This window comes from Mirounga angustirostris, unplaced genomic scaffold (genome assembly GCF_029215605.1).
Source record: "Mirounga angustirostris isolate CCGP_5_RB_7025 unplaced genomic scaffold, mMirAng1.0.hap1 SCAF_4, whole genome shotgun sequence".
Lineage (NCBI taxonomy): Eukaryota > Metazoa > Chordata > Mammalia > Carnivora > Phocidae > Mirounga > Mirounga angustirostris.
The window spans coordinates 75,660,565-75,679,116 of NW_026991712.1; the positions used below are offsets into that span (position 1 = coordinate 75,660,565).

The 18,552-nt window shown below is 38.2% G+C and overlaps 1 protein-coding gene across 1 annotated transcript; it reads right to left on the minus strand.

Annotated features, from left to right (window-relative positions):
- Window positions 1–8,859: 8,859 nt before the first annotated feature.
- MRPL15 (mitochondrial ribosomal protein L15) lies at window positions 8,860–14,845 on the minus strand. The gene is made up of 5 exons (XM_045896550.3): window positions 14,653–14,845; window positions 13,299–13,453; window positions 12,540–12,705; window positions 9,829–9,952; window positions 8,860–9,379 (listed from the first exon to the last, which is right to left on the minus strand). The coding sequence occupies exons 1-5, from the start codon at window positions 14,758–14,760 to the stop codon at window positions 9,042–9,044; spliced, it is 891 nt and encodes a 296-aa protein (XP_045752506.1). The 5' UTR covers window positions 14,761–14,845; the 3' UTR covers window positions 8,860–9,041.
- Between the last annotated feature and the right edge of the window lie 3,707 nt (window positions 14,846–18,552).

Sequence of the window (18,552 nt, forward strand, 5' to 3'; positions counted from 1 at the left end):
TACCACAATAAAGTTGTTTTTAAAAAATAAGAATACCGGGCGCCTGGGTGGCTCAGTCATTAAGCGTCTGCCTTTGGCTCAGGTCATGATCCCAGGGTCCTGGGATCGAGTCCCACATCGGGCTTCCCACTGTGCGGGAAGCCTGCCTCTGCCTCTCCCTCTCCCACTCCCCCTGCTTGTGTTCCGGCTCTCGCTATGTCTCTCTCTGTTAAATAAATAAAATCTTTAAAAAAAAAATAAGAATACCATATACTAGTAAAAGAACAAATTAAATCCATTATAGGCAGAAGAAAGGAAACAATAATGATAAGCAAAAATCAAGAAAATTAAAAACAAAAAAATAGAGAAAAATCAACGAAACAAAAACTCATCCTTTGAGATGATCAGTAAAACTGATAAACTTCTATTAGTTTGATCAAAAAAAGTGGGGGAAGATGAAAATTACAATCAGGAACTAGGGAGAGACATCTCTATAGATCCGACAGAACAAAAAGAATATTAAAGGTATATTAATAACTCTATACCCATAAATTTGACAAGGTGGATGAATGACCAAAACCTTAAAAGGTACAAATTAACAAAGCTTATTTAAGAAAAAATAAATAACCTGAATAGTCCTGTATCTATTAAAGAAATTGAATTTGTAGTTAAAAACCTTATCACAAAGAGAACTACAGACTCAGATAGTTTCACCAGCAAACTGTATAAGATATTTAATAATATCAATTTTATACAGTCTTCCAGACAATAAAAGATGAGAGAATTCCTCCCAATTCATTTTTTTTAAGATTTTATTTATTTATTTGACAGAGAGAGACACAGCAAGACCAGGAACACAAGCAGGGGGAGTGGAAGAGGGAGAAGCAGGCCTCCCACCAAGCAGGGAGCCCGATGCAGGTCTCCATCCCAGGACCCTGGGATCATGACCTGAGCCAAAGGCAGACGCCCAACAACTGAGCCACCCAGGCGCCCCTCCTTCCAATTCATTTTATGAGACAACATTATCCCGACATCAAAAGAAAAAAAAAAAACAGTACAAGAAAAAAATTACAAATTGATATCTTTCATGGACAGAGGTGAAAAAAATCCTAATAAAATATTAGGGATCTTGGGATTGAAAGATTAGTTCAACATTAGAAAATCAATGTACTTCATCATATCAAGAAACTAAAGAAAAAAAATGATCTCAATAAATATAGAGAAAGCAATTGACAAAATTCAACTAACATTCATGACAAAAACTCTCAGCAAACTAAGGATTAAAAAAGAATTTTAAAGAAGTTCCTCAAATTCACAAAGGTTATGCACAAATAATTTATAGCTTGCATCATCTTTAATAGTGAAAGACTAAATGCTTTCTCCCTAAGATCTGGAACAAGGCAAGGATGTATGTTCTCATCTACTTCCATTCATCATCATACTGGTGGCCCTAACTAGTGCAATAATACAAAAGGGGGGGGGCATACAAACCGGAAAAGAAGAAATAAAGTTGTCACTATCTGCAGATGACATGACTATCTATAAAGAAAACACACACACACACACACACACTACCAAAAAGCTGCTAGAACTAATAATTGATTTTAGCCTGGTTGCAGGATAAGAGGTCAACATTTTATAGAATCAATTTTATTAATATATTTTAAAAATAAACAGCAATTGAAATTTGAAAGTGCCATCCTTTATATTAACACCAAAAAAATCATATACTTTGATATCAATCTAACAAAACAGGTCCAAGACCTCTACTCTGAAAAATACAAAACACTGATGGAAGAAATCAAGATCTAAATATAAAAGGAGAGGTATACCATATATGTAGTTGGAAGCCTCAATAGTGTGAAGATGTCACATCTCCTCAAACTTGTCTATAGAATCCAACACAAACCAAATCAAAATCCCAGAAGATTGTTTTTTAATAGAAACTGACAAGCTGGTCCTAAAATTTATAAAGAAAACGAAAGGAATTAGAATACCCAAAACAATTATGGAAAGACAAAAGTTAGAACTCATACTGCCTGATTTAAAGCCCTACTGTAAGATAGTTCTAGTCATCAACACCATGTATATTGATAAAAGGATAGACACATAGATCAATGAAACAGAAGAGTCCAGAAATAGACTCAAACACATTTGATCAATTGATTTTTGCCAAAGGTGCAAAGGGGTTGTCATTTCAACAAATGATGCTGGAACAATAGGAAATCCATGTGTCAAAAAAAATTTTTTTTAATAACTTTGATGCATTCTCACACCCTAAACCAAAATTAACTTGACAAGCGTCATAGAACTAAAAAGTAAAACCTAGAATTAAGGAAACTTCTGGAAGAAAAATAGGAAAAAAATCTTTGTGACCTTGGGTTGAGCAAAGATACCTTAGATACATACCAAAAGCATGATCCATTAAAGAAAAAATTGATAAACTGGACTGTATCAAAATTAAAAGCCCCTCTTCAAAAAGCATTGTTAAGAAACTGAAGACAAGTCTCAGACAGAAAATATTTGCAAATACAAACCTGATAAGGGACTAGTATGCAATATATATTAAAAACACTCAAAAGTCAATAATAGGAAAACAATCCAATGTAAAAATGGACAAAAATAGGAAGATACTTCATCCAAGATATTTGAATGGTACTTAGCACATGAAAGATGTTAGAATCATTAGTCATTAGGGAAATACAATTCAAAACCACGCATGCCTATTACAATAGCTGAAATGGAAAAAGATGGTCCACCAAGTGCTGGTAAGAATGAGAAGCTTCTGGAATTCTCTTACATTGTTGGTGGGAATGTAAAATGGCACACCCACTTTAGAAAACAGTTTGCTACATGATCTACACATTTATCCACAAGAAGAGAAAGCATGTATCTATACAAAGACTCACACAGGGGCGCCTGGGTGGCTCAGCTGGTTAAACCTCTGCCTTTGACTCAGGTCATGATCCTGGAGTCCCAAGATCAAACCCCTATTTGGGCTCCCTGCTCAGCAGGGAGTCTGCTTCTCCCTCTGCCCCTCCCCTTGTGCTCTCTCTCTCTCTCACTTTCTCTCTCTCAAATAAATAAAATCTTTAAAAAAGAAAATAAAAGACTCATACACAAATGTTCATAGCAGCTTTCCTTCTGATAGACAAAAACTATAAACAATTCAAATGCCTATCAACAGGTGGATGAATAAACAAATTTCTTAATGGAACACATACTCCATTATTATGGATGAATTACGTATATACACATTGACATGGACAAATCTGAAATTATCTATAATTATAGTGGCTTTACTAACAACCACTAAAAACTGGAAACAATCTGAATGCAAAAAGATGAACAAACTGTGGTACATCCATAAAATGGAACACTACTCAGCAAGAAAAAGGAAAGAACTACCTATAGGAGCAACAACATGAATAAATCTTTCAAATGCATTGTGCTAAGTGAAGAAAGATAGACTCAAAAAGCTCTAAGCTGTATGATTCCATCTATAGGCAATTCTAGAAAAGGCAAAACGGTAGGGACAGGAATCAAATCACTGGCTGCTCGTTGCTAGGATTTGGACGAAGAGACTGACTACAAAAGAACAAGAGGCATCTGTAAAGGTGACAGAAATAGTCTGTCTTCACTGTGGTGGTGATGGTGTTGGTTGTAGGACTGTAGAGTTGTTACAATTCAGCTGTACACCCAAAGGCCTTTACTAGATGCAAACACACCTCAATGAACCTGACCTTTTAAAAAAAAGGGGTATCAGTGCTTACTGGAGAGGCCAGGCCTTAGCCAGGCCAAGGACACAGAGCCTCTTTGAAGAGGATGGAATCATCTTTACCATGGAATGGGGCTGCAGCGGAAATGGTTTGCTGGCGGATCAACAAACATGGAGGCTGCAGGGAAGAGGAGAAAGGCAGACCAAAAGTACAAAGCTGTGAAGCTATAAAATGAGAGATCTGACGATAATGACACATAAACAGCTCCTACTGACCTCTTCACTTAGGAAATAAGAATTCCTTTCTTGGGACGCCTCGGTGGCTCAGCCGGTTAAGCGTCTGCCTTCAGATCAGGTCATGATCCTGGGGTCCTGGGATTGAGTCCCATGTCAGGCTCCCTGCTCAGTAGGGATTCTGCCACTGCCCCAGCTCGTGCTCTCTCATTCTCTTCTCTCTCAAATAAAAAAATAAAATCTTAAAAAAACTTTTTTTTCTCCCCCTTTTGTAGTTTCCAGATTTTTTATTTTTCCTCTCAATTTCAGTACCTTTTCCAGATAGGTAGATGTCTTTTATAAATTAATGGCAGAGCAAATCAGTGGCTACATCACTGAAATTCAACTTAATCCTCCTGGTTCTGGGTCTAATTCCTACCATGCTGACTCTTCAAAATGTACTTATTTCAGCAGATCCTGACACAAATAAAGTTCAGCAAGCCTTTCATTAAGAAGGTACTGACCCTACATGAAAATCCTAAGGAGAAAAGGAAGTAACATGTATAGAGTGGCTCCCACATCAGAGGGACTGTAAGAAACTGAATTCACTAACCCAGCCGCTTATGTGCCAGGCGTTGTGTTAAGTGCTTTACAAGTAGTGATTTCTTTCAACCCTCATCGTAACCATGTGTTCGGATCTATCATTACCCCCATTTTTCAGGGGAGTCTGAGGCATGAGAGGTTAAATCGTGGCCACAAGGATGTTACCGGGATCTGAGCCCAAGTAAACCACTCCTGGTGGCTCTGCAAACCAGCTCTGTATGCTTGGTGCCTCTCCACAGGTAAGCTGGTTGAGTCCCCAAGCACAGAAAGAGATGGGTATTATGGGGCACCTGGCTGGCTCAGTCAGGTGAGCGTCTGCCTTCGGCTCGGGTTGTGATCCCAGTGTCCTGGGATCGAGTCCCACGTTGGGCTCCCTGCTCCACAGGGAGCCTGCTTCTCCCTCTGCCTCTCTGTCTCTCATGAAAAAATAAATAAAATCTTTAAAAAAAAAAAAAGAGGTGGATATTATGACCCCAGCTTCACACCTCAGACAACTGAACACCCATGTCAGCCTGTTGTAGGAGCCTGGATTCCAGGCCCATACGACAGAGAAAGTTGTGCTAACTTCCACCATACTATATGGCTCTCCAGCAAAGCATCTAGAGACACAGCCAGTCTGGGATTTGTATTAACATTAGCATACTTTATTCTCTGACACAAAGCTGGGTTACTCTGCTGTTAGCTGACATTTTTTTCTACTATTCCAGAGCCATTTTTTCTACTATTCTATTTTTTTCTACTATTCCACTCCATTTTCCAATAAATGAAGAGTAACATTTAAAAAAGAAAACTCGGGAACTCAATAAACAGGAAATCCATAGTAATTATTTCTGAGGTATCAAAAAAAATCTTTTTTAATGCATATTAGCTCCAATTTTTCTATAGTCTTGCATGCAAATAGGCCATCCTATATACTGAAAACAGGCTGAAGCCACACACCAGGTAAGGACTTCAATCTAGACGCAAGGCTTCTTGCTTTTCTACTTAAGATTTCCAAATGATGTGATTTAACCAGATAAAGCTACTAGATTCTGCCACTGTGTTCTTGCCCTCATAATCCTTGTAAATGACCAGCAGTAGACAGGACCTGGGAATCCAGCGTTGTTACATAATTAAAATAAACTTGTGTCTCCCTGCTATACAGCAATTTAGAGATTGCCTTGAACAGATTTTGTGGAACGTGGCTGTTTGGCCTGAGAATTATCTGCACAGTTATAATATTAAGATCAGGATACAGCTGTTTGTGACTAAGTGCAGGCTCAGTGAATAAGTACTATCCAAGCATTACATCACCAGACATCTGTTTCCTGTTTTCATTCTTCCCTCTATCGTTCTATCCCGATTTCCCTTCACCTGTAGGCCATAGCCACAATTAAGCAAGTCTCCTTTTCCATCTTTAACTCAGGGTGACTTAGTCATTGTGCATGGACGGGGAGGGGAAGGAGAAGAGAACCTAAGGGCCCTCAAAAGTGCATTCTGAGACTGGAGGGCTTTTGCCCAGGGAATCCATCTTTACATGACTAACTTCTTAATTATTTCTAATTACAAACTTTTCCTGTTGAAGCAATACCAGCCCCTCCAAAAGGGCAGTTGTGAACTGAATCACAAAAGGAAAACATCCAGCAGCACAAATAAGTTGAGGCACCAACTTACCTAGAGCAATGTCCCCACACTCTGGTACACAAAAAATGGTATCTCTTGGCTTTGTTTCCATACCTCATGCCCAGATACAGAACAGGATGTGTTTAAATTTAAGGAAGTTCATTTCTTTTTTTTAAGATTTATGTATTTATTTATTTGAGAGAGTTCGGGGAGGAGAGAAGCAGACTCCCCGCTGAGCCTGGAGCCAGATAGAGCCAATCTCAGGACCCTGAGCCAAAATCAAGTCAGACACCCAACCGAATGAGCCACCCAGGCACCCCTAGGGAAGTTCATTTTTTTTTTTTTAAACATTTTATTTATTTGAGAGAGAGCGAGAGCACAAGCAGGGGAGGGGAGCAGAGGGAAAGGGAGAAGCAGACTCCCCACTGAACAGGGAGCCCAACAGGACCCTGGGTTTATGACCTGAGCCAAAGGCAGACACTTAACAGCTTAACCAACTGAGCCACCCAGGCATCCCATCAAAGCAACATCTTTATCATCAGGGCATTAGAGCTGAAAGAGACCTTAGAGGTCACTCTACACCTCTTGGATTATACAGATTGTCATTGCATTTTACAGTTAAGAAAGGCAAAGTGAATCCTCTAATGGACCCTATTTCAAATGGCTTAAGAATAAAGGTACAAGTTTAAATACCCTAATGGAAAATACTCAGAAAAACTGTTTTTGAAATTTTTGTACCTTGGTATCTTTCCTTGCAACCTATCATCTCTTCCTCCATACATTATATTCAAATATAACTGTTTAGATACCTAACATGGCAAGTGTAAGATAGCTTTATTGTTAAAATGTTTAGAAAAAGCAGGCACAGAGAAAAAGTAAATGACTCCTGGACGCTTTCTGGTGCTTTGTCATCATTCCTTTGAAAACATTGTCCTTACCAAGGTTGATGAATTAATCAACTTATTGACTTTAAATACTTCTTACCGAACTCAGCATTCCAGAATGGTGAATATACTATTAAAGAATTTAAGAATTCTGCGTTTTATGTTGTCTAAGTCTGTTAACCTCGGGGTTGAAGTTTGGTCAATTCCAAAACAGGTGTCAACCCCCTGCTGGTTGTCCAACACAACCACTCTTAGTCACCCATCCTAAAGGAATTTTTCAGCTAAGGACATAAGCTACCAAAGTAAAAAGTTCAGGCTCCCTTGCAGAAGAGAACTGTATCCAAGTTCTGGCCAATGGGATGTATACAGAAGTTTTGTGTGGCAGCTACCAGGAATCTTTCTTAGGAAAAGCTGGCTCTTATTGATCCCTATTTGGATCATGAAGATGTACAACTCACTCTAGGGATGGGAAAGCTACATAGGGAGAAGCCATAGGCTCTGAGATTGTGGAGCAGAGCCAGCAATCAGCTCTGAAGAGGTCTCAGCACTTCAGTGAAAAAAATAAAACCTTTATCTCATTCAAGCCACTGTGCTTTGTGGTTCCTATCAATGGAGCCAAAAGTAATCCTAAAACCCAACTCACTTGGAGTATCTGAAAAAAAAGTTCTTAAAATTTTTGCCTGTCCCTTGAAATTCACACGTGATTATCATAGAAGATGGTCCTAACAGTGATTCTTAAAAGTTCTGGTTTATTAAAAAATGGTTCAATAAGCCAAATTATATAATCCTGGATAGAAATTTAAATATACATACTCTTGGTGCATAAATTACTTTATAAATTCAATCTCAGATCAGCAATATAGAAGGCAGATAAGTTAACAAAATAAAATATTGCATCATTTAGGCTTTTAAATTTTTTATTTTAAGAAAATAAACAGCCAGGAATAATTTATTTTTCCTGTGGAAAAATTATCATGAATTATTCAAGATTTAATTGCAGCAGGATAAAGTGAGCTTTTGTATGGTTCAGGTACAACACATCTTTGCAAAGCTAAATAAGCTGACCGCTGAAACTTTTACATTAACTGAGTTAAAGTTTCACATTACCAGTTGTTTTTATGGCTTATATAATCACCGAACAATTTTTCAAAAATTATTTAAAATGACTGAAAAACAAAGGTCTCCAATATCTATGAAATAAGTAAAATATCAGAATCCGAACACTTCTTCAAGAAGATGGTTAATGGCTTAATTATCATTGTCTACTCTTATGAGTTGAGAAAATGAATTAACTTGCAATTTTTGCTTCAGTTTTTCTAGTAAATACTATACTACTTATTTACTGTATTTAAACCTTAAGCTCAAACCCCACATCTTAATAATCCAGAGTTGAAAGCTTTCTACCTTGATAGTGGATAGCAGAGCTTCCTTGAGGCTATTAAGATGGGCCACCATTAGTAACTGCTTTAACCTTGACTGAGCAGGCTTAGCAATCAATCCCATTCCAGGGACGCTTGGGTGGCTCAGTCAGTTAAGCATCTGCCTTCAGCTCAGGTCATGATCTCAGGGTCCTGGGATTGAGCCCCACATCGGGCTCCCTGCTCAGCGGCCAGTCTGCTTCTCCCTCTCCCTCTGTGATCTCTTTTGCTCTCATTCTAATAAATAAATATCTTTAAAAAAAAGTCAATTCCATTCCACCTGCACATTCATTCTGATTTGCAACAATGATAACACAAGACCTGGACGAAAAGATCATGAGAAAACAAACAAGAAATACCCTAAAAGTTACCATCTTCCTCTGGCAGAAAACCAGGGAGTCTGTTTCTTTGAGAAAAAACCCACACAGATTCAGTTCCCCTATGCAGCCCTTGCTTATTCCATTTTTTATTTAAATTTTAGATAAAAATGGATATAGGGCTACATGGAAAATTAACATCAACATCTAGAGAATCACAAATCAAGACAAGATGATGAGAAATAAGCATGTTTCAGTCCGTTTTCTTCCAGAACTCTTTTACAACTCTGCTTTCCTGGAAGGGAATTCATGAGCTATAATACTTGATGAGATTTTCATCTGTAGGTTTGAGGATTTTCTTATCTGCCATATTCACCACCCATCCAGGGGCAAGACCAAAGAAAATCTGCCTTGGATCCTTTCGAGTACTAAGCATTTTGAAGAGTTCATCTTTAGTGATATCAGGTAAAATATAGCCATACTTCTTGGCAAGCTCAAGTCTTGCTTCAGGAAATTTGGCAGGATCGGCCAGGTAACCACGATTCTTTGCATCAGTATAATACGGTACCAGTGCTTCAGGCGGAAGCATTCGTTTTGGAATTGGTTGTCCACGCAGAAAGAATGGAACGGGTTTACACAGAATTTCTGAAAAAATTTTAAATAAAAAAGAGAGATACAAATAATAGCTATATACATGATTTTCTTTTAATTAATAATTTTTAAATACTCCCAAGCTGAGCACAATCCAAGAACTTTTTTTTATTAAATATATTTATCTTAAGTAAACAAATGGATACACTTCATTTTCAAAAATTTGCATCTTGAAAATCCAAGTTATCCCTGGGTTACCAATAATTAGTGAATTTCTAAACATAGGTAACATCGCATGTAAGCCCCATGTTTAAAAACAAAAAACCTTCTACATACTGACTGAGGTATATTACAAGAGGTCACACCACTAACAGGAAGCCCTAAAACAGAAAACTGACGTGTCCAAACTGCCAAGTCAGAGAGCTAGGAGGACTTTTAAAATCCTCATATGGCAGCCAGTAGGAGACAAAGAGGGAAAAGAAAGGGACTGCAGGACATCTTACCTAGACTTCTTGGGTCATAGAAGGCCGTAGTAACAACACCACCATTTTTTTCAATTGCAGCAATGGCTAGTTCTGAAGCCAACTGTACTTCAATATTAACTTTTGCCTTAAAGGTGTCAGCACCCTGTAATAGGTCAAAGCAAAGCCTGTTTGTAGATAGCTTGGCTAAAAGTAGTCATGGCAAGCTTCCTTTTTACATTGTATTTTCTCCTCCAAAATGCTTATAATGCAACAGTAATTCCAACTCTAAATACCTCTGCATTGAGGTCCTAGCAAACAATATGCAATTTTTTTTATGCTTTTAGGCCACTTTGTTTTACCAATTTTCATTCTCTGTAAGCAGGGATGACTACATTTTCATTTTATTTATTAAACAGCAATATAAGCATCCATCCCCAGTACTTCATTAATAGTAGACTGTTTAATCCTCCTAACAACCCTATGACAAAATTATTGCTATGCCAACTTCATAGATGGGGACACCAAAGCACAGAGAAGTTAAGTAACTTGTCAAGATCACACAGCTAGGATTATTTTTTTAAGATTTATTTATTTATTTTAAAGAGAGTCTTGAGCAGACTCTGTACTGAGCGCCAAGCCCCACACAGGGCTCAATCCCACGACCCCAAGACCAGGAGGACCCAAGCCAAAACCAAGAGTCAGGAGGCTTAACAGACTGCACTACCCAGGTGCCCCTCACACAGCTAGGATTCTAACCCAGGGAGACTAGTCACAACACCTGTGTTCTTAAACACAACATTCTGCCATATTGAGATGGCAGAGCTTCTTTATCCTTAAGTTAGCAAAAGACCAAGAGATTGTTAACAAGGGGACAAATGTGCTGGAACCTTTGGGAGAACAACATATCTGACAACAGGGGCACCTGGCTGGCTCAGTCGGTAGAGCATGTGATTCTTGATCTTGGGGTTGTAAGTTCGAGCCCTGTTTTGGGTATAGGGATTACTTAAAAATAAAATGTTTTAAAAAAAAATCTGACCTTGGAGGGATCAGCCCACTCTAGGAAAAAAGGCAGAAGAGCACAACAGAGGTTCACTTTACATTTACTATTGATTTTATTACAGCCTCTAAAAGGACAAAAATATAAGTCTACTTTTCCCTAGTATAGTCAATACTAAAAAATGTAGAACTGAACTTTCTAAAGTTCTGTTTTTGGTCACTTTTATTAGGATGTACTACATTTTACTCTTATTTCAAAACAGATTCTGAATTAAAAGATGCTGGTATTACCATTCTTTTTGTAGTGATAGAATTTTTCTGCTATTTTGGTGTGGTTGAAACAAGCTGGCTCCTAATCAAGTTCCTTTTATTAAGTTTTCATGTATTTCAAAAATATTCCATCAATTCTAAGACACATTTTCTCACATTTTTTCCATCTATGAAACTGGTCTACATTTTTATAATCAATGGCAACTTTGACTCAATAAGGTCTTGCCATATTATTTGTGAATTTTAATTACTATTCCAGATTGCCCAACTATTTCCCTATTCTTGGGCAGTAGAGTTAGTTCCAGCATTTTCAGTATTATAAATAGCATTTTTAGGAATGTCTTTGTATCAGATAGGTTTCTTTTATTTTATTATTCCTTGAAAACATATATTCCAAAATTGGTAATTTTGTGCTGAAGGATTAAAACAGTCTTACTACCCATTACTTATTACAAATCTGAAATCCAGAAAAGGTCAACCAATTTACAGAGCTACAAATGATGTGTAATTAACTGTACTTACTCAACTGTTGCCCTGGTGTAGTTTTCAGGATTATTTTCCTCATTTAATATAGACATATGCCTGAAAACTGTTGGAATGTGCCATCTATTGGCTGATAAAGTCAAAGATTTTTCCATATTAATTTACATGTGTATTCCCTTATATACCCAGAATAGAATACGGGAGACTTGAAAGTGTATTTTGTATTCTCTTTTCAAATCATTTTATTTGGAAAACTTTTATCCATGAGGTTCACTTTTTTAAAGGAATCTAAAAGGTTTTTCCATAAACACATGCTTCCCTCTAGTGGACACTAAGTTACTTACACAGCTGTATTACTGACAAGAAACAGAAGTATTAATGAACAAGTTTAATTGTTGATGAAACTCTTGGCCAATTTCTATAAATAGAAAACTTTGCTGCAACTGGAATTGGATTTGATTCATTCCTTTTCTCCATAACTAATTATCATGAGCCAATACTTCCAATACTGAACATATAGCAATGAACCAAAGTATTTGTCCTCAAAGAACTTACATTATAGTGAAGCAGAGAGTGAAAAAATAAATGTACTACTTGGTAATAAAGGTCAGGTGTTCATATATTCAAAGAAAAATACTCTGGGCAGGTTAAAGCAGACAAGAGTATGACTGTTGGTGGGGCGGGGGGGCGGTGAGTATTCTTTTATAAAAGGATGTCAAAAAAGATCTTCCTGATAAGACATTCAAGCAGAGTATCAAAGGGAGTGAGGGAGCAAGATGAATGGATACACTGAAGAGCACCCCAGAACCAGGATACAAAGGCCCCTCAATACAGCATGCCAACTTCCTCAAACTACAACTGACTATAACACAATTAATCGCCACTATGTAATGGTTATATGACAAGTCAAAAGAAATAAAAATTACAAAGGCAGAGTGTTGATTATATGGAATTCAGATATAGCCTTCTATGTAACACTAAAAAATGTAGTCCAGACTTACCTCCTCTACCAGCTGGACACCATAATCCCTTTTAAGTGGCTGGATGGTCACACCTCTTCCATTGACCAGCTGAGTTAAGTCAATAGGTTGAGTAGGATCCACTCGACCCAAATCAATAAGATACTGCAATCTATTGAGACTCAAAGGCTGATACTGGCGTCTGAAGCTACAAAACAAAGTAATAATTGAAAAACTCAGTCAAGCTTATCTTCCTGTAAATTCTTCAAATCAACTCAAAGCTCTGTCCTGTATTTTCCTCCATCAATTTAGGTGACTTAACAAAATAAAACTCTCCTGAGTACAACAGAAACATAATATTGCTTGACTTGTGCTCATGAAACAAAACTAGTACTTCATTTCATTAAAATAATTTGCCTCTCTAAGCATTTACTTCACTCACTTAAACAAATATGTCAAAAATGTAACCCTTTATTTAAATGATGCATTAATGGAGCTCAAAGTAACAAGATAGTTTTCCTTTACTAAGTGACTATAATTGTCCAGATTTTCATATATATTATTGCTCAGCCTCTAACCAACCACAAGAGCAGGCATTAATATCTCCATTTGCAGGTATGAGTACAAAGTCTGGGCTTTTTTGCCTACTAATCCAGCCTAAATTTCATTACCAAAAATGTTTCAGAGAAGCAGCAACAAAAGTTTGCTTCAGAGTGAATTCAAATTTCTACCACGCTACTTTTTTAGGTGATTGTCAGTGAAAATTAGAGATTTTTACTTTAGAAAGCAAAGCAACCTTACCTATGACCTTCATTAAACCCGTATTTTGGGATTCGAATGTAAAATGGAGTCTGGCCTCCCTCAAAGCCCAGTCTGGGCCGGGTTCCTCTCTGACGCTCTCCTTTATGGCCTCGGCCACATTTTCTACCTCTTCTCCGACCTCTTCGCCGTCTTTCCTAGGACAGAAGAGAGTTTTATGATCTGCAGGTGCATTTTTTTAAAATTATATTTCATCTTTTCGCTGTATATTTTTTGTGATGCCATTCATTTATCCAACCAACCAGTACTGGCTAACACTACTATATGTCAAGCACTGTTCTAGTTGCTCTAACCCCCAAACACTCTTAAATTAGCATCTTTGCCTCTGAAGATGTAGTGAATTCTTCTAACTGTGAAGTCCAAGCTGTGTTTCAAAGGCAAAGTGGATTCTGTGATGGACTGGAATTGAAAAAAATCCTAGAATCAAACATCCCCAACAAACAAGGTTGGTACCATATTCCGGAACATTTATTTTGGAATTGTAAATACATTAGCGTTATGCATTAATTTGTAAAGATATTTAGGGCGCCTGGGTGGCTCAGTTGGTTGGGCGACTGCCTTCGGCTCAGGTCATGATCCTGGAGTCCTGGGATCGAGTCCCACATCGGGCTCCCTGCTCAGCAGGGAGTCTGCTTCTCCCTCTGACCCTCCCCCCCTCATACTCTCTATCTCATTCTCTCTCTCAAATAAGTAAATAAAATCTTAAAAAAAAAAAGAAAGACATTTACAAATTTGTAAAGAAAATATTTTTCTTAAATTAACTTCCTCTCACTTCTTGAAAACAAGGAACTGATTTCTTAAAATGACAGTATATCCCCGTGCCTGGCTGGTTCAGTGGGCCAAGTAAGCGACTCCTGATCTCAGGGTTGTAAATCAGAGCCCCCACAATGGGTGTAGAGATTACTTAAAAACAAAATCTTTCAAAAATTAGATAAATAAGTAATATGACAGTATATCAACAGCTTTTCTAGCTGTATTCAGTGATTTGCAGAGGAGACATCTATCATAATCAATTAAAATCTTTCCCACGAAAATAAAAATACTGAGAAAGTGCTTCATTTTAAATACAATTTTCACTGAGACTATCATTTTGTAGTTTCTGTGACTTCACTCCTCCGCCCTAACATAATTATGCTTTAAGATCTAAAACTTACTAAGAATCGGGACCATATGGGAAGACTCTCCTCCGTGCAGTTAAGGGGAACAAGAGCTCGGCAACCCTAGCTCATCCCAACACACTTCTGGCAAAAGGTGTCCCTGAAAACGACCGGGAGTGAATGGCCGCTTCCATCGCCCCATCCCCCAGCGTTGCCCCGCACCGCCACCAGCTATTTACCAGTTTCCTGGAGCCTGGATTCGGCTTTAGGTTGGCCAAGCTCACACGGGGCAGGGCCCGGAGCAGGTCCAGGGCCCTTGCCCCACCGCCCTGCAAGGGACCGCTCATTACCCGCAGAGCCAAGACCCTCCAAGGGCGCCGGGGTGGCCTCAGAGCCCACGTGGTCTCTCGGCGCTGCTTTACGGCCGCGGCGCCGGCCCTGTCGTACCGCAGGAACTGCTGAACTTTCTGTCGCGGGGCGCGCCTGTGTCCAGGAGTCACCCGGTAGCGTCGGAAGTTTTTCTACGTTGTTGTCTCGGTGTACCTCAACATTTTTCTCTTGTTTTTAGTTCACTGGGGATGTGAGCCTAGTTAGAGGTCGTGCGTCGACCCCGTCTCTGAACGCACAACGTTTTGTCCCGCTTCGTAAAAGCACGCATTGGGAAAACGCTGTGCGGTAGGGAATCTGAGTCAGTGTTTGGCCTGACATGCTTTGTCCTGGGGTCTTGCAGTCCTTCTGAGGCAGTGTGTTCTCTGAGCTCCACGTAGAGCCCGGAATAAAATAACGTGAGCGCTAAGCCATTAGTTTTGAGCTTCGTTTAATTACACGCCATGAGATACGAAAATAATACCCAGGGTCCAGCTTTTTAAATGCCTGGCTGGGGGCGCCTGGGTGGCTCTGTAGGTGGAGCACGGGACTGGTGGTTTTGGCTCAGGTCACGAAATCCGGGTCCTGGGATGAGCACCTCCCCGCACCCCACCTTGGGCTCCGTGCTTCGCGGGGTGTCTGCTTGATTTTCTCTCTGCCTCTGCCCCTTCCCCCGCTTGAGCGCGAGTCCTCTCTCTCTTTCTCTCTCTCTCTCTCGAATAAATAAATCTTTAAAAAAAGAAAATGCTTGGCTAATACCAACCTGTGAAAAAGACTCAAAACTATGCGTTCTCTTCCCTGTGTATCTACAGCTACTGCTTTGCCGGAACCACTGAGATAACTACACTGAGTTCACTTAATGATGTTAGCGCCTATGGGCGCTCTGTGCATGTCAGATGCGTTGAGTCAGCCTCATTAGATTTCTCTAAACCATCAGTCCTAGAGGTAGATGTTTGTATTTTTTACAGTCCGAGAAGGTAAGGCTCGGCAAAGTCAAGTAGTTGGACCAAGGTCTGACAACAAACTGCAGAGCCAGGATTCACTTATACTGCCTTACAAAGTAGTATTTTTTTAAAATATAAAATTGAGTATCTACAGCACAAAACACATACCATTATTTTCACTCAAAAAATATCAGCTTCCCTATTTTTGCCTTAAGGGAGTATAATATAGAAGACCATATTCCTTTTTCTTTCTTTTATTCTTTTTACATTTCACTGTCTTGCTGTGGAGCTGTTCTTCCTGATTCCTGTTAGTGATACAAACAGTGAAGGTGAGAAATAAACTTTTTGAGGTTCCTACTATGTTTGACTAAACCTTTTTGAAGTTATTTTAAATCAAATATAAAAGAAAGAAGGTGCATTTATTCCTTTAAGCAATATTTATGAGCAAGTCACTAACTTGTTACTAAGAAATATACATAGATGAAGTCAAATAGGATCTTGCTCCCAGGTTTTTTTAAATCTAGGAGAGAAAACTTAACAAAATTGAGTATTTTTGTAAAGATTTTATTTGTAAGTAATCTCTACACCGAACATGGGGCTGGATCCACAATCCTGAGATCAAGAGTTGCTGGCTCCACCAACTAAGCCAGCCAAGTGCCCCAAAATTGAGTATTTTTTAAAAGGTAAAGGAGCACCAGGGTAGCTCAGTTGGTTAAACCTCTTCCTTCTGCTCAGGTCATAATCCCAGGGTCCTGGGATTGAGCCTCAGGTAGGCTCCCTGCTCAGCAGGGAGTCTACTTTTCCCTCTCCCTCTTCCCCTCCACCTTCCCCTCCCCTGCTCATTCTCTCTCTCTCTCTCTCAAAAAAATAAAATCTTTTTTTAAATGAAAATAAATTTAAAGAAAAATACAAATATGACTATAAAACAATACACAGTACAGACTCTATATGGAAGTACAAAAGAAAATACAGAAAAAAAAATAAAGCTAGTTCCTGACTTTAAGGGTTTCAATTCAATATATTTCATCATTTTGTGTTAGAAATTTCATATACTTCTGGGAAGAAAATTGAAAAATATGTTGCACAACATGCCCTAATCATAATTTTTTTCTCTACCTAGAAAATCATTGCTTGCATTAAGTAATGAATTTCTGGACGAGTGTTAATACTAATAACATTTTTTAATCAGACAAAAACTTTTGTTGAATAAATGAGATACAGGAAACATAAAACAATGTGCTGCATTTCTTGGAAGTAGATGTTCTTCATTGTGTAGGTTACATAATATTATTATTAGGCATCAGTTGGTAGTGGAAATAATTGTCATTAATTGTAGGCTACCTGTTTATCCCATATCCAACATGTTGATGAAGCATATAAAACTGTCAATTTGATGAGTATCATCTGTGTTGTAAAAAACATAAATTAAGGTTGTGTAGTAAGTAAGTCATTCATCCTTACCTCAAGCCTATATAAGTTTTGCAGCATCATTATTGTATGAGAACATTTGTTAAGCACCTGCAAGACTATACTTTCAGGAATCATTTCTATAGTTTGTTAAGCACCTGCATGATTGGGATATTACACTATACCCTGTTTATATCTTTAAGTAGACCTTGTAATAAGAAAACATCTCAATAACTATCCTGATTACAGCCTGGGTTAATAATGACTACTGAATCATTATATAAAAAGAATGAAATGAACCCTGTAAAGATGGTATAATTTGAAATCCCTTGGGAAGGCCTTTTTACCACACTTCTAAATAATCTTCCCCCCACTTATCCAAGTGCCTTTAACAGTCCAATACAGATTAATGCCTTTGAACTCATTTAAAATGAAAATTGTCCAAGTGAGTAGAGAATAAGAGTAGGGGGTGAAAATAAAATGGGATAAATTCATCATGCAAGGTACTTTATATGAACCATAACGTAATTGACTATGAAGTGAAGAGTCTGATCCACTTAACTTACCTTTGTTTCTGAGATTAAAAAGCAACAAAATAAAAACATGCACATAAAACTCTCTTCCTAAATGAGATCACACATTAAAGAATATTTTGGCGGGGATCGAAACAGGAGGAAAAGAATTTCAGTTATTAGATTATTACTGATTTGTACCATGAGCCATGAACAAGTCATTTTTAGAATGAGCCCAAGAATAGGCTTATTTTGTGTTTACCAAAGTTGAGAACCAGAAAACAACTGGAGATGAGATTTTCCTTGTGAAGAGGGGAGGAAGTCAGGGCAGGAGAGCAGTATATCCCTTTGATATTGGGAGGAAACAGTACCCAGAGGGATAAGAAGAGGGCATGGGAAGGGGATAGAAAAAAATGTCACTTTGATAAACCTACCTACTTTTATCAAAGGTTGGTCCAGACATAGATCTTCATTCACACTTAAATAGTTTTTGTTTTAATTTTATTAAAGTATAGTAAGGCATACATTTGTTATGAGAAAAATCAAATAGTAGAGTCTCTAATGAGAAACCATAGGCAATCACTTTTAACTTTCTGTTTTTATTTCATCTGGTGATTGCCTCCATATTTATAATTTAAAGTATCTCTATCACTAATTGATCCAATTTTTGACATTGTATATTCACCTGTCTTTAAGACAGATGAAGATTTAGATCATTTAAACTACTTTCTAGTATTTCAGTGCTCTCATGGTAAATGTGTAATTCTTTTTTAAGATTTTATTTATTAGAGTGGTGCCTAGGTGGCTCGGTTGTTGGGCGTCTGCCTTCGGCTCAGGTCATGATCCCGGGGTCCTGGCTCAGTGGGAAGACTGCTTCTCCCTCTCCCATTCCCCCTGCTTGTGTTCCCTC

Coding starts and splice junctions, on each gene's coding strand:
- MRPL15 (XM_045896550.3), bottom strand. CDS start 14,760: ATGAGCGGTCCCTTGCAGGGCGGTGGGGCAAGGGCCCTGGACCTGCTC. Junction 13,454..14,652: donor ATCCAGGCTCCAGGAAACTG/GTAAATAGCTGG, acceptor CTTCTGTCCTAG/GAAAGACGGCGAAGAGGTCG. Junction 12,706..13,298: donor GGGTTTAATGAAGGTCATAG/GTAAGGTTGCTT, acceptor TTTGTTTTGTAG/CTTCAGACGCCAGTATCAGC.